Source organism: Sesamum indicum, linkage group LG12 (genome assembly GCF_026168435.1).
Source record: "Sesamum indicum cultivar Baizhima isolate 11 linkage group LG12, ASM2616843v1, whole genome shotgun sequence".
In the NCBI taxonomy this organism is placed as follows: Eukaryota; Viridiplantae; Streptophyta; class Magnoliopsida; order Lamiales; family Pedaliaceae; genus Sesamum; species Sesamum indicum.
In genome coordinates this window covers 17999929-18022501 of record NC_142668.1, presented here as the reverse complement: position 1 = coordinate 18022501, position 22573 = coordinate 17999929, and the positions used below count along the sequence as shown (strand labels likewise).

The following is a 22573-nucleotide window of genomic DNA, read 5'->3' as shown; positions in this document are numbered from 1 at the left end:
TTTAAACGGAAATACCGGAATTGCTGATAGGCGTCATGTACTAAAAGGAGCTTCCAAGAATCCCATAACTTCTAAACAGGAGGGTCCGAAATACACTTTGATTCTTGCACCAAAGGATTTTCTGACATTACATAAAAAGTTGAACATTCAAGGACAGGAACAAGCACTGCTATAGATACAGCCGAGGGGGGCGTTTATCAATTTGATTAAATACAGATTGGAAAAACCGATGATATAAATAAACACGGACAACATAAAATAAGTCCCAAGTCCACCACTCCACTCAGATCAGCATGTCGCTAACAACCAGATCAAGAGGCCATGATGCGTGCACCTGCCAAAAGATTATAAACACAACAATAGTATAAGTGGCAAGGTAATGTTGTGTTACTGAGATCATCGAATGGACGAAATGTTGCCCTAACGACAAAATATAAACATATTATAGGATGCTAAGTGATTAGGCTTGAGCACAAATTTACAGGTGAATGGACCAGGACCTCTGATTCACCAGATAGAAAGAACTACACATGATGAGGGGGAGGGGCTCGCCGACTGTCTCCATATAGAAACCGCATGATCATACTTACCAATATTCACTTCGTCTTTTACATCATTGCCTGTTTTCCACACAATATCCTTCAACCCGGTCGACAAGTTCTTGTAGAACTGCATACGAAAGAAAGAATACAGAATTGAAAACCAAGTATAATATTACAAAATAAACCAGCAACATTCATTAAACAGCCCAGATCCTTTATATAATGTCTTCAACCATTTCTCCCAAAAGAAGGCGTGAATTTTAATGAATCAATTATATCTGTAATAACCGGTAAGGTAAATGAACTGCAGTATCCATGTGCCCATGAAACTTTATGAAAAGTTGTTAAGTTCTAAATCGGTCATCCCAATATTCATCCTTATTCACATCATCAAACACAAGTATTTAAATTTCAAGATGATTATCACTGGTTAACAAAATCCGACAGGACTGCTAGAGATTCATCTTTTCCTGGAAATAAATCAAATGCAGTACCTTGTGAAATTCTAATGTATCTCCACCAGCCTTGCGAAGCTCAACCATGTGAAGTGAAGGTGCCACTTCAAAGATCTGCAAGAGCATAGAAGATCAGTCAAAAACCTCCCACAAACAGTATATATATATATATATATATATATTGTTCCTCTTCTCCATAGCAATAGGATGACCACCCATTTATTTTTGTATCTAGTAAGTAATTACTCATCCTTCTTATGAACACCTGAAACAGGGCTAATATGTCAAATAATGAGTCAGGATCTGTGAGGTTCTTTAAATTACATACCTCTGTTGTAATTGATAGATGACCCTTGCGCCCAGATTTCTCCCCATGAAGTTTCATCTGAAAACAATGACCACCAAAAAAGGGTTAAGCAGTTCAAGTCTTAGACCCCAAAAGAATATAATCTGAGTGCTTTCTAAATTTAATCTTAAAAGTATATGTAAAAATTCAGAAAGATAGGCTTTATAGCGTATAAGTATCATCATGGAACGACGGAAACATAAGAATTCATCCTTGAGTAGATCAAATATGCCAAGCCGGTACAAGAAGTGAATGTTTAAACCTTTTCTTGACATGGATATTAAGAGTAAAAAAATAAGAGAAATTTGTGGGTGCATGCTCTGCAGAGTATGTGAATCACCTTGTAGTTGTTCTTCTTCACACCAAACCCCATAGGTGTAGCAGCTTGCTCAATTTTTGAGATGATGTCCTTCGCAGGACATTTAGACGTAAATCTTGTTTCTCGCTTCACAAGCCCCTAGAGACAAAAAATGCCAGGCAATATTATTCAGATCCTCGAGATTGATTGACTTCTGTTATCCTCCACCAGTCAACTCTTAAGTTAGACGTACCATTTGCTTTTCAAAGAGGGAACTGAGATTGAGACCCTGTGAGGTGGAGATAAGCTCAAAAGCATTCATTGTCACTGGTGCGGTAGGGGGCCTTTCCTCCCGCCTCTCCACAACAAGGTCCGGAGAGTGCTGTATGCATACAAAGAACTAACTAACAACCTTATCGCTAATTATTAAGCAACTTGAATTTATAGCAAAAACTGCCAACATATCAAAATCACTTCAAACACAGACTAGAGTGGCTCTAGATTACTGACCGGTGATTCGTTGAAAATAGAATTAACATCATCAAGAGTGACTTCCTCCTGTTCAAAAATAGGTGGTTTGTATCCTTTCTTGAACCACTCATTCTCGAGGACCTCAGCAATTGTGATTCGCTGTTTCATGTGGCAAAATCATGTTCTGCTTAGTTATGATTGGATCATAAGAGAGGGGACTGAGACAACAATAATGTAGGGGCTCCAAGAAACCAATTTTCTATAGTCATAGGCATAAAAGAAGAGCAACATACTGTTGATGGGTTGGGATCCAGAATTCTTTTGATTAGTTTCTTTGCACTGGAGGAAAACCATGCAGGGCATGTAAAGTCGGCCTTAAATATCTGTATCAAATTAAATTCAGGTTAGTGTGGGTTTGCATTTAAGAAGACAAACGGCATACACAATCGATTGCTTAACCAAAAATTTTGGGGTTATTTCAGTCTTCAAAGCCTTGACATTTTTTTAAGCTTAAACCTCAAACCAGTCAATCTCATATTCTCAGATATTTTCATCTTTTCCTTTTCACCAAGTCGGATTTTCCTTTTCCCACCATTACCCCTACCTCTCCAGTGCTTTCAACGCAAAGATTTACAAACTCCATGTTAGATGATGACAAAATACCTTTTTGTACAGTGCCATAAGATTTGACTCTTCAAAGGGCAAATAACCAGCCATAAGTACAAAAAGAATTACACCACAAGACCAAAGATCTGCCTTGGCTCCATCATAACCCTTATTGTTGATCACCTGGAGAATTAGGGAGCAAAAAGGAGTTATAAAAAAACAGAATCTTTTTAGGGAACAAGTACATGGGAGTTGTACCAAAAGTGATCTCATACCTCTGGAGCAACATAATTTGGTGTCCCACATGTTGTGTGAAGTAACCCATCTTCCTAATAACAAGATTAAGAGAATGAACTTATATCATATTAGTCATACTCAGTTATGAGAATTTTAATATGTAAATTAAGCTAGAGAAAGATCTAAATAGATTCCAGAGATAAAATAGCTGAGAAGTTTCGAGTATCAGAATGCTCTCATGACAAAAAAACGAAATTCATACTAACCCTAATTTGCTGGGGTAGGGCACTCAATCCAAAGTCTGAGACTTTGAGAAGTCCGTTGGCATCAAGAAGCAAATTCTCCGGCTAGAAATCAAGAAAATAACAAAAAAAGAAAAAAATCATCAACTTCAAGATACTGACTGCACGGTTGTGGAGAAATTAAGAGGGAAAAAGAAATGGCTGGCCAACCTTGAGGTCCCTATGATAAACACCACGGCTGTGGCAATAATCAACAGCATTGATGAGTTGCTGAAAGTATTTCCTTGCTTCATCTTCTTTCAGCCTCCCTCTTGCGGCCTGGCGACCAGAAACAACAGGATTTTTACATCTCATCATATTTACTAAAATTGTAGCCATAATCTATTTTGATTGTGAAGACAAGTGGAACATACAATTTTGTCGAAGAGTTCACCACCGGTGACGAATTCCATTACGATATATATCTTCGTCTTGCTGGCCATAACCTACAGGAAATCTTCAATCACTCAGAACAAAATACAATTTCCTAGTTAATGTACGTAATATGCACATCAAGATACAGCTTCCCAGTGTCCATATCATAATATGGCCGTTCTTGGCCCACAGAAAATTTTGCAAAAGGAGTCGAATACTAACCTCGTACATGCGAATGACATGAGGATGCCTTATCAACTTCATGGTTGAAATTTCACGCTTAATCTGCAAGGGTGCAAAAAGAGTTAGAATGGTACAACACAGCAACACACACACACACACATACAAAAAGAAGAATTTGCTACATGGACAAAAGGGGGCAAAAGAAGAAAAAGAAGCCAAGTTCAAGAAAAAATCAACCAGGACAATTCAAGAAGCTGAAGCCAAACAAATAGAGAAAGAAAGAGAGTAGAAGGAATCACGCATGCCGGACACAAAAAGAAAGCCAAGCAGGCTACATTCGAAAATTCCAGTAGAAAATAACTGCAGCAAATTAAGTTGAAATTTAGATACAAACACAGAATATAAGGCAACTTACTCATCCCCCATAAGAAAAAAGAAATGGAAATGGGAGTAATCTAAAATAAGCAGATTCTGGGAGTACATAACTTAATATCCAAAGGACCATCAAATATTTCCAAGTTTTGATAAAATTGACCCTTTGTGTGACGTATAACTTCATTGGTAAAGCTTTTACTGATTAGATACTGGTCAACCCGAATTCTTGTGCTTGATAACGTTTGAAGACGAACAAGATCAGTACCATATGAGATGCAAACAGTACATATACCAACCATCAAAATCAAGAACCCAGAAAAGAAAATAAAATGGCAAGAAGACAGGCAAAAAGAAAAAGGTTCCACTTCCAGCGAAAATAACAGATTAAACCTACAAAACCTGGCCAATCATCTTGTGTTTGAGAACCTTCTCTTTGTCCAGAATCTTGATAGCCACATTCTCACCTGTCTCTAAATTCCTAGCAAACTTCACTTTGGCAAAAGTCCCTTCCCCTAATGTTCTCCCCAATTCGTATCTCCCCACCCGCGTCCTCCCACTGTTACCCCCACTCCCACTTCCCCCACCAACACTTGATCTTGATGCCATAACCATTTCTAAAACGCTTTATCCCTATCTATATGTATTCGTATATCCTCAAATCTTCTTTCACCTAATCATATTTCCCAAATACAAATTCCATCCATTTTTCCCTTTCCTCACTCCCCTTTCCCTCTTTAGAAATGAAATAGAAACTTTTCTGTTGACTTTCTTGAACCCGGAGATCTTATAGCCTCTTCTTCTTGCAAGGTTGCCAAACTTGAGACTTCGCCAGATTCATCTTCCCTTTTCTTGATGTTTTCCCAGAAAAAAGTTAAATGGGCACAAAAAATAACAAAAAACAGATCAGAAACTCGCCAAGAACTTCACTTTTTTGCATGAGAACCCGGAAAGCCTTCTCGAAACGAAAGCAAACAACACGAAGTCCATTAATGATCGTTGAATTGAATAAAAAGAAAAGATATGGGCTAATCAAGGAAACACACTTGAGATTAATTATTGGGTCAATCAATCACAAAAACAAAACTTTTATTAAGTATCTTCACATGATGTTTTTGGGAGTGTGGGGCTGAGATGTGTCGGGATGATTAAGGTTTATTGAGATCAAGTTTTGGATTATCCGGAAGGAAGGTTAAGCATCGGCTAATCAATAGATTGCGAATAACAATAACTCTGGTTTTCTGCCTGTATTAATCAAGACGGTGGTATTTCGATGTAATACGAGGAAGAGCGGACAACTTGGGAACGTGATGATGTGCTACTGAGGCGCGTAGGCACCACAGGATAGGGTAGGCTGCATGGATATTTATAGTGAGCCCTCACCAGTGGGGCCACAATCGATACACGGTTTGTACACGATATACTATTTGGCAGTTTGACAATCGCCCCGCCGCACATGGTTTTTAGTTTCTAAAGTTAGGGCTTGTTTGGCAGGACAAAAAAAAAAAAAAAAAGAATTTATTTACACATATCTATATATATATAATAATAAATTAATAATCAGTAAAAGTAAACAATGCAGTTGTAACAATTTTCCATTTTACAATGTAATTAACTTGACCAGTGCTCCATTGTACGAAATGTTATCCGCTTTTATTTCGCACAAGACTTATTGAGTTTGCCTTGAAAAGACATCTTACTAGAAAGGAAAAGTTTTGGGATTTACAAGACACTCAAATTTCTACACCACTTTTCGTTTAGGATGCATTAAAAATTTTAAACTTGTCCTTTTTTAATTTCAGCTCACTCTTTTACCATTGCACCATCTTAAATTTTTTTCAATTTATTTTTTAAAATAGTATGATATAAACCTAATAATTTTTTCAAACTATAGTACCTCCTAAAGTATTTAAAATAAGCTTAGCCATAGATTTTCTTGAGCATTTTAAAGTGCTTGATCTTTTCAATCCTTTGATTTTTCATTGATTTTATTGTTTACTTTTCATATTCTCATTTTTCTTCTATCAGCACATAATTTCGTATACCATATAAAAATAATTTCTTCATGTCGAGTTCAGCTCACTCTTTCTTATCATCTTTCTTCTGTCTGATATACTTCTAAGTATTTATATCAATATAATTAATTGTTATATCAATTTGATTGTATACTAATGCGCCATAATAATTAATTTACAATAAATGAATTACGCACATAGTCCCACTAAACAAAATAAATAATAATAATAAAAAAGAAAAGAAAATGACAAATTGAAAAGCATGGAATAACTAATGAAAACAAGAATTAAGAAAGGAATATTCGTTTCGAATAATCAAATTTGGTGGCACATGCACACTGGGGGTGGGTCAACCTTCATATGCATTAAAGATATATGTACGTTTTCTTTCCTGCACTACATTAAATATTTGATAAATCACGACCTGCTCATTTCATATTTATTATAAATAACGAAGAATGATTGAATTATGACAATTTTTTATTTTTTTATAAAAAACTCATCCTAATTTATCCTTAAAAATAATATGTAGTAATTAAAGAAAATATAGAAAAGAAAAAGACTCACATTCATAAGTGCAGTACATGTCAAACACTCCAAGTGCCGGAGAACTTTCGGACTCTCTACAGTTTATTCCTTGCATTATTGATTTCGTACATAAATAATATATCTGGAGGGTTTGTCTTTATGTCAACACTTTGACAATTACACTAATTTTAAAAATATAATTAAATTAGTATTAATTGTCCTATGTTTTTTATTGAATGAATGCAGCGGGGGATGAGTTGGCTCTTGCATTGATGCATTCATTATCTTTTGGGGTAATAACACTACCCTTCTAATTCTTTTGTGATTTAAAAAATTATATTAAATATTTCTGTTATTGTTTTAATCTAGTAAATAAAAAAAATTATTTGTTAAAGTTTATTAATATTAATAAAAAAATTAAATAAAAATTTGTATTTACTTTTGATGGACTTGGTATTAACTTATGCAGGTCATATATATATATATATTAATGCAGGTCATATATATATATATATATATTATCAAATTACTAATGTAAGAGTGAAAATATACATCCCTACATGTATTAGCATGTGAAAAACATATAAGAATAATTTGGTAAGAAAAAGATTTATTTAACCGGTAATAAGTTAATATTAAGTCAATTGGGGGTATATATGGATTTTCATTCAATTGTTTTGTTAATATTAAAAAATTTAATGAATTTTGACTAATAAAAAATTTATTTATTAAATAGACATAATTTTTTAAATCATATAGGTGTACAAGGTACTGCAAACTAATAATCTCTGCGATGCAATTATCCTTTATTTGTTTAATCAATTTTAATAATTCTAATTGGTTAAGTATTTTAAGATTTGGGACAGCAGACTGTTGGAGGATCCACTAACTGAAACTGGGCCGTAGTTACATACTTATCAGAAAAAATTGGTCCTGAACTGAACCCTAATGTAATAGGCTACAGTGATTCAAACCTCGTTGTATTCACGGCCCGACCCATTATACTTGAAAAATAGCGCCACGCCGTTCTCCGGTTCCAGCCTGCATCCCTAGAGGAAAACTGGACTCCACTCAAAAACACCCTTGATTTCGTTTCAAAGCGACTTCTTCTTGTTAAGAAGCCGGCAAGAGTAGGAGGATTTTGATTTCAAGGAGACAGACAATTGAATTATTACTGCCAAGAACCAATGGAGGAGTCGGCGGCGGAGCAAAAGGGAAGAAAGAAGGGATTTCGTCTTGCCAAGAAGTCATCAAGAATGAGCGGAGAGAGTTCGACGTCAACGAGAGAATTGAATTCTTCTTCTCTAGAAACAATGGAGACGGAGCAAAAGAAGAAGAAAAGTTTGCCGGTGATACCATGGATGAGAGACCCAGTAGATATTAGTCGCTACGACCCACTCCCAGTCGATTCTCTTCCTTTTCTTGACAGCAGGTTTTTCATATTTTTCTTTCTTTAACATTCTTGTTCCCACTGCACGTTTTCTTGTTTTTTTTTTTTTTGTTGTTTTTATATAATCTTTTCTTTGCATGGTGGTTTTATGTTTTGATACGGAAACTTGTTTGTTTTTGAGAATATGTTCTAATACTTTGCAAGTAATAATTTGAAGCTGGTGTATAATATGAACATAGGAATTCCACGGATGTTCCTCTTGTTAATTTTCCACCGTCCGTGTTTTATGTCACAACTTTTATTCTATGTTATTGTTCTTTCTTTTTCGCTGAGTAACAAATTATTGTTTAAAAACCTGATTTTATTCAATGTCAATATAGTAAGTTAGGTGAACGAGTATGGTAATGTCATCAAACTTCTGTAATTCGAACTAGTGAAGATTATAATTCACTCACCTATTTTGATCCTTAGGTTAAAGAAAGCCTTGCATAATATGGGCATCAGTTCATTATTCCCCGTGCAAGTAGCAGTTTGGCAGGAGACGATTGGCCCTGGCTTTTACCAGCGAGATCTTTGCATAAATTCACCCACGGGGAGTGGGAAGACTCTTGCTTATGCTTTGCCAATTGTGCAGAAACTATCCACTCGTTTTATTAAGTGCCTTCGAGCTCTGGTGGTGTTGCCCACTCGTGATTTGGCTTTGCAGGTTACATATTACTGTTTTTCTGTGAAAAAGCATCAGATTTTCCTTTTTCCTGGTTTGTGGTTAGGATATTGAGAGTCTTCTAACTGCTTGTCAAATGATTCTCTGTGATTATGTGATTTTCTTCTCATATTCATTGTTTTGATGTGAAAAAGTAAATGTTTACTTTTGTGTGGGCGGCGAATTAGTTTTAGTACTTGAAGTATATCTATGCTCGCTGATGCTGGAGGAAGGTGTAGATGACGTGAAGCCCCTACACCCCGTAAGCTTGGCCAGAAATATGCCACTTTAGCAAATTGAGAAGAGTAAATTGCTGTCTTGATATAGTGAAAGAATTGTAAGAGATTAAGGTGGTCTGTTGGACCCTATCTTGATAAGTATTTAGCATGAGCTTGCTTATGTCAAATTATATTACATAACCAATTAAATATTTGCTTGGTCAATTTGGGAACATGTATCTATGACTTCGCCTTAAGGGACCACTAAAGGGATTTAGCCCTATCAAATTTTGATTTGCCCAATCATAATTTAAATGTAAATGAGAAACACATGATTCTGATTGAGTTAATTTAAGTATGACTGTATGATATGTGTTCAGAAGAATTCGCTCGTGCTACCCAAATGCTTCACAGTTCTTTATCCTTTTCAGGTCAAGGAAGTTTTTGATGCTTTAGCTCCTGCAGTGGGCTTATCGGTGGGTTTAGCAGTTGGACAATCTTCTATTGCCGATGAGATAGCAGAGCTCATTAGGAAACCTACGCTAGATGCTGGCATCTGGTTTGACTCTGAATATGTTCCTCCGGAGCTGAGGAGTGCAGTAGACATACTTGTAGCAACACCAGGAAGATTGATGGACCACATTAACAATACCATGGGTTTTACACTTGAGCATCTTCATTATCTAGTAAGAAAGAGATTCTCATGTTTGTGTACTGGCAATTTTATATGTGCTCATATTCTCTGTTCCTATGGTTTCATAAATTTGTGCTGTTAGGAGTCTCGAGTGGTGTCATCGTTCTCTGTTTGACATGCTTGACAAGTGCTTCTTCTTTGCATTTGTTCTACTCTCAAAACTTAAGTTTGTGATTATTTGCTTTCATTCCCTCGATTTATATTAACTTGTCATATCATATTCTAAAGGTTTTTGACACCTTGGTTCTGAGTGATGTTCAAGCTCAGCTCATTGTTGCTTTCTGGTTGATGTTCAACATCATTTATAAAGCTAATACTGAACTTACTGTCTCAGGTAGTTGATGAAACAGATCGATTACTTAGGGAAGCTTATCAATCCTGGCTGCCTAATGTCCTTCAATTGGCTTACTCTCAGAATCAAAGCCCATTTCCCTGTACAGATGACATTGTTCCTACGTTTGGTGTACTGAAGACCATCAGGAGTTTGTCAGTTCCTCGTATTTTTCCCTGTTGTGATTCTCTGCTGTTTTATTTCCTTGATTACTATTTTGTTGGCGATCAGTACATATTTTGATCTCTGTACTTGCTGGCTTGCCTAATTAATCTCTTTCACTCTCTTTTTTCTCTTTTGAGGGTGGACTAGGGAAGACGGGGAAAACATGTACTTACATTCTAGGTTATGTCATAATAATTCAGAAATATCTTGAGAAATACTTAATAAGTTATACTATTTTCTAGGTTTATGCCTAATTTTTAGAAATATATAGAGAAAATACATGTAAGCATAATTAAGATTGATAATTACTTGTATCTTCCATGTCTCGTTGTCAGATGCGGCTGTTGATGCTATTTGATTGCTTCTCTATCCTCTGGTTGTTTTTGGCTGCAATATGGATTTCGTGACATAAATTATCAAGCCTAATACTAAATTATTTCTCTGTCTCACTTGGAAACTACTTGGATTTATGCAGCAGTAGGGGTAAGCCTCATCCAAGGCTTGCAAAAATGGTTCTATCAGCCACTTTAACCCAAGACCCCAGTAAGCTTGCGCAACTTGACCTTCACTATCCTTTGTACTTAACAACGGGACACAGGCGCTACCAGCTCCCTGAACATTTGAAATCCTTTAAAGTGGTATACACCACTTGCACTTTACCAGCATATACTCCAGTCTTTTATGGTTGCAATCATGTTGTTTCTCAAATATGATGAGTACCAAGTGTTTTATATATTTGCATATTGAAACGCTCATCATGGGGTATCTTTTGAGGTCTTGCTTTTTCATATGGTATTTGAATTTATGTTGATGAATTCTTTTAATTCATGTGCAGCTATGTAAATCAAAGCTTAAACCACTCTATCTACTTGCACTCTTGGAAACCTTGCAAGGGGAAAAGTGCATTGTTTTCACATCATCTGTAGATTCAACTCACCGGCTATGCACCTTGTTAAATTTCTTTGATGACCTGCAAATCAAGATTAAAGAGTATTCCCGTCTTCAACGTCAGTCCATAAGAAGGTGATCTAGACGTTCATTTAGCTGCTTTTCTCTTAGTTTCTTTTCTTAGCCTACACCCCCTCACTCAGCAAAGCTCATTGTTGGATGGATAAGTTCTGGAGTGATGGTTCTAATATCTGTTACTTGGTTAATTTTTTTACGAGTTGGAAAAGTAGACTTTCAAATATAGTACCCCAGATTGTTTAGCAAGTATATCGTAGCCCATATCAGGTACTATTTTATGTTACCTGATCGACCTATAATGCTGATATCTTTTTGCCTGGTTGCTTCTGATTTGAGATGACCTGTGTTTTGCAGCAAGACATTGAAGGCATTTCGGGCAGGAGAAATACAAGTACTTATTTCCTCTGATGCAATGACTCGTGGAATGGATGTTGAAGGGGTAAAGAATGTAATCAATTATGATATGCCTCCATTTATTAAGACCTACATTCACCGGGCCGGTCGAACTGCAAGGGCAGGGCAAAGTGGCCGCTGCTTCACATTGCTGCACAAAGACGAGGTACTTGCTTAGTGATAGACCCCTTTGGTCCCTTTTCTGTCATTGGTGTGCATTTGTAATTTTCCAAATGGTTTGTTTTCAGGTTAAGCGATTCAAAAGGCTATTACAGAAGGCTGACAATGATTCTTGTCCAGTTTATTCTGTTCCATCAGAAACCATGGAGTCATTTCGTTCTGTGTACAGTAGAGGTAATTTTTTTGTTCATTGTCAACAGTCTGTAGGAGGTTATTTGTAACTGAGCCCCCAGTGTATGCTAGTTATGTACGTAATTCTTTTGTCTCAGCTTTGGAAAGATTGAAAGAGAGTGTTGAATCAGAGAAACGCAGTAAAGGCAAGGTTAAGGTGAATATCAAGCATCCTGCTGTTACAAGGAAAAAGGAGAAAGCCTCTTTCAAGGAAGAGGAGTCGCCTATGATGAAATGATATATCCTGCCAAATCCATACAATTTCGATCAGGACGGCGAACCATTTGGGTGTGCAACAATAATGGGAGAAGAATGAGTGTGAATAGTTGTCAATGTCAAGGTCTTTTTCTTTTTCAACATATTGCTTTGTGCCCCTTCTTACTGAAATCCATTATTAGTTAAACGAAGATGGTATTTTTTGCAGGAATCGAGAAGCATTCATTTGCCCCAATTCTGTTGTCAGTATATGCTCGAGTTAGGAGCGACTTGGCTAACTTTTCTGTAAACGGGGGAATGAGTTGATTCTTTCAACTCGATAAAATTGGTATTCGTATTATTATTGTTATCGCCAATTTGTCCGTGACAATGTGAATTGTAGGGTGGGGATGGGCTGAGGTTATAGGGATTTTGATTTTGTAAGATGGGGAAGAAGGAAATGAAAATTGATTGTTTACAAGTAGGGGTAACAAACAAAACATTTTTGTCGGAGGTGATAACAACAGTTCTTCTCGTTAACATTAGAATACATGTGATTTCCTCTAGAGTTTAATGGAAGATTTGATATAGAACTCTAAGTTCTTATTACATACATATATATATGTATTTATATCTTACAGAGCTGTAATAGGTTTAAACACTAGGTCCAATGTGAAGTGAAGTTTCTCTCTTTCTTTCTGTTTTGTTCTTCACAATAATTGGGCCCAAAAAGTAATCTGAATGTTTAGCCAACACTTTACTCACCATCAATGAATTGATTTTTAATATTGGGCCCAAATCGACCCAAAAAAGAAAAGGAAGAAGTTGCAATTTGCAAGCAACCCAATAGATTGATGTACTTTCTCCAGTTGTGATTGATACCTCGGTGAGAAGTTCATGAAATTTGTGATAGTTGATGAGGATTTCAGGAGGATGGCATGTCCATATTCATATATATAAAAACGCGAAAGTAGGGATTACATTACATGAAGAAAGTGTCGGCACTTTGACATGAACTGAGTTGCCGGTTTTGAAGGTAGACATGCGCATAGAATTCAACGCCTCCCGCCATTACCTCCAAATCTTAAACAAGCTTCCAGAATTCTTGCCTAATCTTGCGGGAATATTACACCTGACTTGACTACATCTTCTTCTGCCCGTTGGTTTCTCTCATTCGACTTCTTCCAATGAAATTACGTGTTCTTAGCTTTATCCTACTTTTATAAGAATGTGACTACTTTCATTATATATTGCTTTCATATTATTTATACATATTAAAATCTCAGTTAGCTCATCATCGCCAACAAGGAAAATGAGCTACAAAATCATGAGAAAGGAAATGAGGCAGCCACGCAAGCGGATTGAGGTTGCCCCACCCCCACTCATTTCTCCCAACAAGGTCTCCAATTCACCCATGCTCGAAACCATAGCCGAAGAAGGCGAGGGTGCAAGAATGAAGGCCATCTACCTCCTCCCTGTTCTCCTCTCTCTCGCCTGCTACATGCTAATTAACAAATTATCCACCATTTGATACCAAGAAAATGATTCTTCTCCTCTGAAGAAACATATGTTTCCTCAAACAAATCCTCTTCTCTTATCTCTCCAATACATTTTTCCAACCCCTCAAGCTCCCAATGCAGGAAATGGCGACGGTACTGATGGACTGATATCACGTCATATATATATGCATAATGATGCATAAAAATGGGAATGGATTTAGTCGATGTCAGTTTCCTGCAATGCTTCCCTGAGAGGTGCGGTCGAAAACAAGCGTAGAAGAGAATGGGTATTTGTCGGCAATGAAGCTCAAACAAGAAAAGTAGTCGGGTTGTTTCATAACCTATTTGTAATGTTTAGTTATGTTGGCCTCTTTTAGATTCAAATAATTTTTTTGTGTTTTTGTTTATGGTTGTTCTTATATGAAATTTTGGAGTAATATGTTTCTTTGTTCTTCAGTTTTTGAGCTTTGAATCTTCACCCTTCAATTGTTCATCAAGAATGCGACTGTTAGTTTTCAATTCATACTCGGGTTTTGCAGTTCCAGGATAACGTAGTTGTATATATGCGAGCATCTGCTGCAAACAGGGAAGATCAAGAAGACAGCGTCAAAACATCTATTATTACCAGTTCGATGATGTAGTTGTAATGAGATTTGACAATATTCAATCCAATTTATATATTTAAACCTAGTAATTAAGTCAAACATTATAGCTATCCAACGCCTATTATAATCAGAGTTTTCCATTTTCTAAACTATTACAAACCTCCTTTGTGCCAAGATTCATGATTCAGCTTCAGCGAACAATCACCATCTGCTTCAATCCTTCCACCCAACTCTCGGATTCATAATCAACAGATTTAACAAATCGACGCCAGGTTCAATCTCCTCCATGACCTCCAGCAGGCCCCCTCCTAAACTTCCTATATTGCTCACCAATTTCTTGGCTAAAGTGAATTTAAAATCAGTCGTTCACCCGACAACTTAATCGTTGCAACACAATTTCTTGAACCTTGTTTGAGTCAAGGTATACCAGAACCCTTTTCGTTTTCGAAGAAATGGTGTCCAAATTCATTCGTCAAGATGTGCTGCATACGTTTTCATGTCCTGTCTCGGACCTTCTGATGTAAGAGCTGGAAAATACGCATGGGCAAGGGATAAATAAGCTATGCAAAATTGTGGGTGCATAGAATTTGTAAGGAAGCTGTTTGATGAAGATGCTATTGATAACAGGGGCATGCATTGCTTTGAATTCTATGATGCATGCTTACTCTAAGCGTCGAAAATCCTATGCTGTGTTTTAAATTTTATGACAAAATGAAAGAACCAAAGCCTTAACCTGATGGACTAACCTTTCATGGTTTGTCCACTGCCTGTGTCAATTCAGTCCCGTTGACAAAGGAGTTTCCAGGAAACGACCAAAAAGATGGCCATGAAAGAAACCACAGACATTTTGTGTACACGGTGGGGTGGGCTACTGGAGAAGCATTATAAATCATAAACTCAATGCCCTTTGAACCAGATGCTAGGTTATGGGGGCAATTGTTGAGTGCTTGTAATATGCACCAAGGCCAAGTATGGCAGAATTTTTGCTCAAAAGGGTTGAGAAATATGCAGCCAGCAAATGCTGGAACTTATATATATGCAGCAGTGGGAGCATTTTCTTGGGATGGAGTCGTTGAAATGGGAGTTTCCACCAGAGATGGAGGATTGACGCAAACTTCTGGCTATATTTGGATAAAGAGAAAGAAATGGGCATATTCATGAGTATCGCATATTCATGAGTGTCGCACTGTCGAAGTGTTATTAATTCTCATCCACAGCCACAGGCAAATGATATATATGCCATCTTGGCTAATTTAGGATAGATTTCCAGTCATGATATATATCCACAAGTCAGGTCAGGTGCTGATCCGATGAATAGGATAGTTATGAATCCATATTTTAGTGAAGCCCACATCAGGACAGGCAGCAGCGGCCTTGACAATTGGCGGTTTGCAGTTACATCTTCATTGGGCACTAGAACCAAAGCCAGCATTGTTGTAACGTAAGGTGATAAAAGTGCTCCAAGCTAAAAAAAGCTGCTCTTCGCCCCCTGATGGGAACAAAATAATTGCAATTTTCAACTTTATCATTCTCACAGATGTCGTCTCTCCCCAGCTCGACATCAGAACTCTTGCAACTTACAGTCCACTTTTTCACCTTGAAATGGAAATGGAGACACCCCAAGATACCAATAATTAAGGTTGTCTAGGGGATAGTTTCGCAGCAAAACCAAAGCCACTGTATGGACATCATAGTATACAGATGGGAGAAAGAGACCATATTGATACAGATCATAAGATTATCAAAAAGGGATAGTTCATGTACATGTCCTACTTTAACCACAAAATTGATGTATCTTTCCTTCCTAATAATTGTTTAAACTGATGGTATAAGGAAAATCACAAGTTTTGCATTCATCCAAAAACCATAAGGAAAAAGTGAGGGCAGATATATTTGGTCACAAATGAGCCAGATGTAATTTTAGCGAATGTATTCAGCTCAGAACAGCTATCATGACACCACAGCGGCAGCACCTCGACTTTCATCTGGATTGAGCATTTCCAACCGCGGACGTTTCAAGGCTGAAATAGGAAAAAGAAGATTCAACTACAAAAAAAGAGGTAATTATGACGATCAACTAAAATTGAACTGGAAGGCATCTGCTAACATACAGATTCATATCTACCTAGCGGTGCATAAAGCAGTTGTAAACGAGTTAATCTCTCTGAAATTTCACATGATAGGGATGAGCTTTCCAGAGATCTACAACTCACTCATATATCAAAAGTGAAGCAACCCTCATTGTTCAAGGAGTTCCAAGAAGTAGATGTTGGTTTAAGCTACCCGCCTAGGTTTGTCTGCTAGTCTAAAGTTTAAATTGTAACCATGCTGAGAATGAGTTAAGGCAGAGCATGGAACATATTTATTACAATCAAGCTCGATAATGCCAAGGCCCAGGGATGACTCGAATTAGCTTGTAATAGAAGAACTTTACATGATATAAGGTCACAATCAAATGGTCACGGTAGCACAAGCTAATATGGAATTGTTAAAGTGCGACACTCCTACACCCATAATCTAAATTCTTCAACACAAAAAAACATTTCTCACACAACTGATGCAACAAAAACTAACTCATCTTCACAAAAGGCATGACTAGAGAAATAAGAAGCTCAACCTCTTGTCCCCTATCTCTTTTAGGAGTTTTATTACATCATTTGCAATCTCAAAATTTTTGGCATAGTTCTAGTGGTAGGAGATTTCAAAGAATATATATAACAAGCAATCAGATTAATCATTGCATAGCTGCACTTAGCCACCTGAGAAGTTGGAGCCCTAAGGAGAAAACGTATCAGCATAACACTGAAGATAGAACAAGTGGCAGATCCACAGACTCTAGTGTAACCTTGAAAATCATAAAAATAAAAAATGTAGACTTACATTTTATAGATGATCCAGCAAGGCATGTTAGCCTGGATTTGGTATTGGCCTCGGCTAGTGGAGTTGGCTTCCCTTTATTGGCCATCCGCACATCCCAAACCCGTATTACACCATCAGATGATGCAGACGCCACTATATACGGATCCTCTTCCTCTGAGCCACCGTTGTTCTTGGATAACACAACAATGCCTTTGACACGGGCGGCATGAGCATCTTCAATACTATATGCCACTTTCCCACTGGCTGTGTCCCACGCTGTAATATTCCTATCCTCTCCACCTGTAAACAAAATCCCGCTCTACCAAGAAAACGTAATAAAAAAAAAAAAAATTAGCATGGTCTGAACTCCTGATTGATTCCGATAAGTCTCTCATTAAAAGTTTGCAGGTAATCCCAGAATCAAGTTTCCGGATGTTATCTTATATTTATTTATCAGATAATTAAATTTCAGGGAGAAAAGAATAATTCTTAATCAAAATACAAAAAGGCTTCCTGGAGTAACAAAGTGATGTAATACTTTTTTCTGTATATATAAACTGATCCAATTAAAAAATCGAGAGAGGGGTATAGGACGTACAGCGCCAGGGGCAGCACAGAGGACTCTCTTTCTATTATCAAGCTCGACAATTATTTTCGCATCCTCGGATTCGTGAACACTGATTTTCTCATCGACAACCATGAAGAATTTTTCGCCAGTTTGATCAAACTGCACGACAGACGCCTCTTTACTCAACTTGCAGTAAAAACTACGCCTTCCCCTCACCAAATTGACCATCGCCAAGCAGTCATCATGGCCGACAGTCAAGGCTAACTTCCCGGAGGGATGAACAGTGAGTGAGTTAACAGCTTTTTTGTGTACTTTGAGGGTCTTGAGGTGTACAAAGGGGTCAGCATCGTAGATGGAGAGAGAACCCTCTGCGTCGGCGGCGAGGAGGTTGCGGGGGAAGGATGAGAGAGGAGGAGGGGAGAAGAATGAAAGAGAGGTGATTGAGGAGGAGTGGTGGAGGGAACCAATCTCAGAGGAGGAGGAGAGGTCGTAGATTTTGATGGTGTCGTCGTTGCCGCCAGAGACGGCGGCGGATCCAGCGACGGCGACGGCCTTGATGGTAGAGAGATGGGAGGGGAAGGAGAAGAGTGGGGTAAGGGTGAGGGAATGGGGGTGTTTCCGGGATTTGAGCTTGTAGCCCCAGATGAAGCGCTCGTAGGATCCCGCGACCAGACTCATCTTTGTTTGACAAAACCCTATTCGACGGAGATGCAACAAGGAAAAGGGTTTAACTCACTCTTTAATACCCAGAGAGGGCATTCTTGGAAACAAAAATATTCATAATTCAAAAACCAAAAGATAAAATCATCATCATAATCATAATAATTTCAAAATTAATAAAAACCAAAATGATGAATGTTGTTACTCTTATTATATTTTAAATTTTAAGACAATACTTACTCCAAAGATTATTACAATCTACACAACAATAATAGAGTTGCGTGTTTTAAGTTTTTGTTGACAAAAATTTAATAGTGGTACAAATACCCAATATATGATGGAACTTAAAATCTTGACCTCATTATTTTAAATTATGAAATCTGAATTTCGATTTCAACTTTTTTATTTAAAAAAAAAAAAAAGAATGAAAAAAGTTGTTACGGTACGGACAATGATCCATTCACATTCCCAATTCTGGATCTCCAATTCCCCCATCTTCTTTTTATTTATTTATATTAGTTTCCGTTTCTCACTTCCCGGCGCCGCCTATCAATGGGTGAACTCCAAATCCAACACCCCTTCTCTCTTCCACCTCCGCCGCTCCCTCCTCTTCCGCCCCCCTCCTCAACGCGCGACGACCCTGCCCCTCCGCGGCCCCCATCCCCTCCTTTCGATCCTAGCCGAAGTAACCCTCTCTCTTTTTGTGTGTTTTTTGATTTCTTGTTGATGATTCTTTTTGTTATTTTCCCATGCCCTATTTTTGTGATCTTGGTCCTATATACGTAATTCTTTTGAGTTTGATCATGGATTTTGCAATCTACTTTATGACGAGCGGTTTGAGTTTTGTCTCTCTTGTTTGCTTTGATGATTGGTGATCGATAGTAACTCTTTTGTACCCTCGATGATTCCTCTTATTCTGTACTTTGAAACTTTAGTTTTTGATTCATGTTTCTTGAATTTTGAAGTAGATCAAACGATTATAAACCTTGCTGATAAGCTAGGTTTTCGGGCTTTATATTTAACCGTCTCATTGACGAGAGATAATAGAAATTCAAAAGGAGATTTTTACAGGGCAGAAGTGGGTGGAGATTAGATGATAGTGTTGAAAGATTGATTTAGGTGAAGTAAGAGGTCTAGATAACTTCACGCTACTGCTGAATTCAACATTGGTTGCAATAACACTGTATATTCGTCAACCAAAACTTTGGAATATGGTTCTAGGAGAGAGATAATAAAGTCTCTGTAATTAACAATTTTTACCCGATTTGTATCTTATGCGGACCATCTTCTTGTTCTCTTGAAGTGATTGGTATCATTAGAAGGAAGGCCTTGATTAAAGACTTGGCAGCCGTATACCATGCAGAATGCCTCACATACTGCCAAGAACTATTGGAACTCCAGAAGAAATTAGATGAGGCAAGTAATATCACCTCACCTTAACGTCTCGCACCTTTACTTACACTCCACACTTTTTCACAATTTTAGTTTCTCAATGCCCACCTTTTGTATATAATGGAATCTCTTGGGATGCATATTACTGGCAAACCATGGTATCTGTTTTGGTCATTTTGTGGGTTCAACTTGGAAATTTTGATCACATCAAATGCACTAGGAGCATGTTTTTGAGTAGTTCATTGTCATATGGACTTCCTTTATGTTGTCTATCCATTTGTGGGATTTTGCTTCCAAACGACATACAGCCTGGTCAGGTACAGTCCAACTTGGGCCAGGTTCATCTTCTTAGTAGTCTAGATTGTGATGGATGTATAATAGTATTACTTTGATTGCCTCAGGTGGTAATATGGAAAATGGATATTCTGCACTCTGTTTCTTAAACTGAATAATCTGATGGTGGCCCAAAGTATACTGAAAGAAATTCCCCCTTCTGTTTCAGATCACCTTTGGCCTGGCTTTTGAAATTTGTAGAGGCTGTTTATTGACTTTTTCTATCATTTTCTTATTCACAAAAGCTACTGATAAGGAGCCAATTAATTATCACTCTTCTCTAATTTTCACCCAGGCCTGCTGCCAAAGCCAGTTGTTTGACCATTCATGTAGGTAAAGGTGCCTAGACTGTGGATCAAGGTAATGGCACATGGATTGAAGAAAGATATCAACAATCCAGTTTAAACTCCCATGAATTGTATGAAAGAGCATTTTTGTCTACTCTACACGTGCACCAAGACCCCTATTCACTAACTTTGTGTTTGGCTTATTGCTAATATGGTGTATACAACCACCCATTTGTCTAGCTTTAATGTAGTATAATGCGAGATTTTTTATAACACATATTTTGCTTTGCCTTCTATCTGCTGGTAATGCTTTCTTTAGGGGATTAATTTGTTTCAAAATACGTGCAGCCGTTTATAGACATAAAGGTCCCAGAGGAGCCGCGGAAAGAAACACCAAGACCCCCTAAACGCCTGAAAAAATCCCGCTAGGTAGCAGTACCAAGTTGAGACTGCTTGATCCTATTCCCTGATTTGTGCATGAACATTTGGCTTTAAAACTATTTAGCATTCTTTTACATTTCCTGCTTTGGTTACATGCTTGGCAGGGTGCATATGTTGATTCCTTGTGGGAGTTTGTTATGCCAATAGGTAGAAGGATTGGTCTTTCTTACCACTACACCCATTTAGCTTATGTTCAATGATTATTTGGATTTGTCAGAGGAAGCTATAGAGAGCTGCAGTTTATATGATGCCTAGTCAGTCGAGCTGTGATGCTGGAGCATAATATATCTGGTCTTGTGTCTTGCTGCAGCCTTGTGATGATGCTGGACTCTGAGATCTACTTAATTGAGAACAAATAGAACACTAACAGGCAAAGCCCAATTGTTTGAAGTACTAATTGTTTGATTTGTACCATAATTAAACGAACTTTTAGGTTATTGTTGTATTGAATACTGTTACTATGACACCATGATATTTGCAGCATAATGGGACCTACCAAGAGTGATGGGTTGTTAGCATCCTCGACCTTTTATAGGGGTTCAATTCATTAGGGAACAATTTGAAGACTGCTGTTTGGTTTTAAATGGATGGTTTCATTGTGAGTATCTTCATTACCGTTGGAGATGATCATTAGATAATGGCGTCTGCATGTTAGTCATGCACAAGTGCACTGTGTGTCTGGCCGCTCTTTGGGAGGAGTCATAGGCAAATGGAACTGCATTAAGTATCAAAATAATTGATAGTGTGGAAATTTATTGAGTTTTGACTATTCCAGTGAATTGCTTCGGAGTAATTGGGGATTTTTGAGAAGTGAGGGTCTTATCCAATTTGCGGGCAAATTGCACACGGAAAGCACGTGAAGAAGGGTGTTATTTCTTTATACCTTTTCTTTTATTTTTTAATTTTAATGCTCATTCTTTCTAAGCAGTTGTACTTTTTTCAGGATAAAATCCAAAGATTTTGCTAAGGGATTGCTAAACGTTTTAAGACATTTTTGATCAATTTGAAAAGATTGCCTCACTCATAAAGGTTGAAAGGCCCTACCATCAACACCCTTCGGTACGGGTGTACCCGTACTGCAAGTTCTTGGCAGTGTTCTTTCTGTTTGTCTCGCTAAACCTATTTTAAGAAAATTCTATATTGAGAATCCTAAAAGTCATTCTCCCCACCCAAACGTTTCTAGTCCAAAATTACCCAAATACATTTCACATTCTTAAATTTTTGTGTCTTGTTGGCATCTAAAGAAAACATGGATTTTGTGTTGGAATGTATTCCAACAAAGATTTTAACACTCTGATGAGTTTTGTTTTTGTAGCATCTTTAAAATGGGTCAAAATATGTTTGTTCATTTTTTTTTACATCGTATTTGTGTAATATTTTGTCTTAGACTTTGTATATATAATATATATACACACACATATATAAATATAATAAAAGAGACATATAAGTTGATAATGAACAATAATTTTTTTCTCCCAAAATACAATATACATTTATATATAAATATATTAAAAAGAGATATGATTTAATAATAACTAGTAATTGGATAAAATTCCCAATTACACAAAATTTTCAATTACTTCGATAAAAAGTAAGATCAATTTTCATCAAAATGGATGAAACAACAGAAAATTAATAAAAGTTTAGAAGTAAAATTATCAAAATCTTAGTTACATAACCACGGTCGGGAACCCAAAGAATGACCGGCCTGCAACTGCGAGTAATGGCCAGAGTTGGGGAGTTGGCTGGTAAAATAGCTATATAAATTATTTCAAAGCTGCTATTTCTGGATGGCAATTGGTTTGATGATGCGA

The 22573-nt window shown here is 37.2% G+C and overlaps 4 protein-coding genes across 14 annotated transcripts; 2 read left to right on the top strand and 2 right to left on the bottom strand.

Moving 5' to 3' along the window:
• Window positions 1-38: 38 nt before the first annotated feature.
• Window positions 39-5520, bottom strand: LOC105175751 (CBL-interacting protein kinase 23). Its single transcript, XM_011098314.3, has 15 exons — window positions 4569-5520; window positions 3834-3896; window positions 3611-3682; window positions 3408-3515; window positions 3222-3302; window positions 2994-3047; window positions 2776-2901; window positions 2406-2495; window positions 2152-2271; window positions 1895-2023; window positions 1684-1800; window positions 1326-1382; window positions 1037-1111; window positions 591-669; window positions 39-334 (listed from the first exon to the last, which is right to left on the bottom strand). Exons 1-15 carry the CDS (start codon window positions 4779-4781, stop codon window positions 312-314), a joined length of 1407 nt encoding a protein of 468 aa, XP_011096616.1. The 5' UTR covers window positions 4782-5520; the 3' UTR covers window positions 39-311.
• A 2190-nt stretch (window positions 5521-7710) lies between these two features.
• RH1 (RNA helicase 1) lies at window positions 7711-12814 on the top strand. Of its 2 annotated transcripts, none has more exons than XM_011098313.3 (10): window positions 7711-8141; window positions 8571-8805; window positions 9452-9706; window positions 10049-10200; window positions 10689-10848; window positions 11046-11233; window positions 11531-11735; window positions 11818-11923; window positions 12019-12260; window positions 12345-12814. In XM_011098313.3, exons 1-9 carry the CDS (start codon window positions 7897-7899, stop codon window positions 12156-12158), a joined length of 1686 nt encoding a protein of 561 aa, XP_011096615.1. In that variant the 5' UTR covers window positions 7711-7896; the 3' UTR covers window positions 12159-12260; window positions 12345-12814. The 2 variants fall into 2 exon arrangements, with proteins under 2 accessions (XP_011096615.1, XP_011096614.1); XM_011098312.3 differs by having other exon boundaries at window positions 10686-10848.
• A 3125-nt stretch (window positions 12815-15939) lies between these two features.
• Window positions 15940-18374, bottom strand: LOC105175748 (Transducin/WD40 repeat-like superfamily protein). The gene is made up of 3 exons (XM_011098311.3): window positions 17677-18374; window positions 17100-17397; window positions 15940-16240 (listed from the first exon to the last, which is right to left on the bottom strand). Exons 1-3 carry the CDS (start codon window positions 18322-18324, stop codon window positions 16170-16172), a joined length of 1017 nt encoding a protein of 338 aa, XP_011096613.1. The 5' UTR covers window positions 18325-18374; the 3' UTR covers window positions 15940-16169.
• Window positions 18375-18747: 373 nt separating this feature from the next.
• Window positions 18748-21277, top strand: LOC105175747 (uncharacterized). 10 transcript variants are annotated; one of them, XR_002288125.2, is made up of 5 exons: window positions 18748-18991; window positions 19610-19722; window positions 20327-20391; window positions 20667-20747; window positions 20977-21277. XR_002288125.2 is itself a non-coding variant. In XM_088876019.1 (4 exons), exons 1-3 carry the CDS (start codon window positions 18859-18861, stop codon window positions 20745-20747), a joined length of 327 nt encoding a protein of 108 aa, XP_088732145.1. In that variant the 5' UTR covers window positions 18753-18858; the 3' UTR covers window positions 20748-20750; window positions 20977-21277. The 10 variants fall into 10 exon arrangements, 5 of the variants coding, with proteins under 5 accessions (XP_088732145.1, XP_011096611.1, XP_011096610.1 ...); XR_002288123.2 differs by having other exon boundaries at window positions 20864-21277; XR_016062994.1 differs by having other exon boundaries at window positions 20667-20750.
• Window positions 21278-22573: the final 1296 nt, after the last annotated feature.

Bases quoted from the DNA above. Each gene is read 5' to 3' on its own strand.
- LOC105175748 (XM_011098311.3), bottom strand. From the start codon at position 18,324: ATGAGTCTGGTCGCGGGATCCTACGAGCGCTTCATCTGGGGCTACAAG. The intron at 17,398-17,676 runs GTACGTCCTATA...TTTTCTTGGTAG, and splicing joins TCTGTGCTGCCCCTGGCGCT to AGCGGGATTTTGTTTACAGG. The intron at 16,241-17,099 runs GTAAGTCTACAT...TTCCTATTTCAG, and splicing joins TGCTGGATCATCTATAAAAT to CCTTGAAACGTCCGCGGTTG.
- RH1 (XM_011098312.3), top strand. From the start codon at position 7,897: ATGGAGGAGTCGGCGGCGGAGCAAAAGGGAAGAAAGAAGGGATTTCGT. The intron at 11,234-11,530 runs GTGATCTAGACG...TGTGTTTTGCAG, and splicing joins CAACGTCAGTCCATAAGAAG to CAAGACATTGAAGGCATTTC. The intron at 11,736-11,817 runs GTACTTGCTTAG...GTTTGTTTTCAG, and splicing joins CATTGCTGCACAAAGACGAG to GTTAAGCGATTCAAAAGGCT.
- LOC105175747 (XM_088876019.1), top strand. From the start codon at position 18,859: ATGGGTGAACTCCAAATCCAACACCCCTTCTCTCTTCCACCTCCGCCG. The intron at 18,992-19,609 runs GTAACCCTCTCT...GTTCTCTTGAAG, and splicing joins TCCTTTCGATCCTAGCCGAA to TGATTGGTATCATTAGAAGG. The intron at 19,723-20,666 runs GCAAGTAATATC...AAATACGTGCAG, and splicing joins TCCAGAAGAAATTAGATGAG to CCGTTTATAGACATAAAGGT.
- LOC105175751 (XM_011098314.3), bottom strand. From the start codon at position 4,781: ATGGTTATGGCATCAAGATCAAGTGTTGGTGGGGGAAGTGGGAGTGGG. The intron at 2,272-2,405 runs GTATGTTGCTCT...CACATGAAACAG, and splicing joins TGGATCCCAACCCATCAACA to CGAATCACAATTGCTGAGGT. The intron at 1,112-1,325 runs GTATGTAATTTA...ATGCTCTTGCAG, and splicing joins ATCTATCAATTACAACAGAG to ATCTTTGAAGTGGCACCTTC.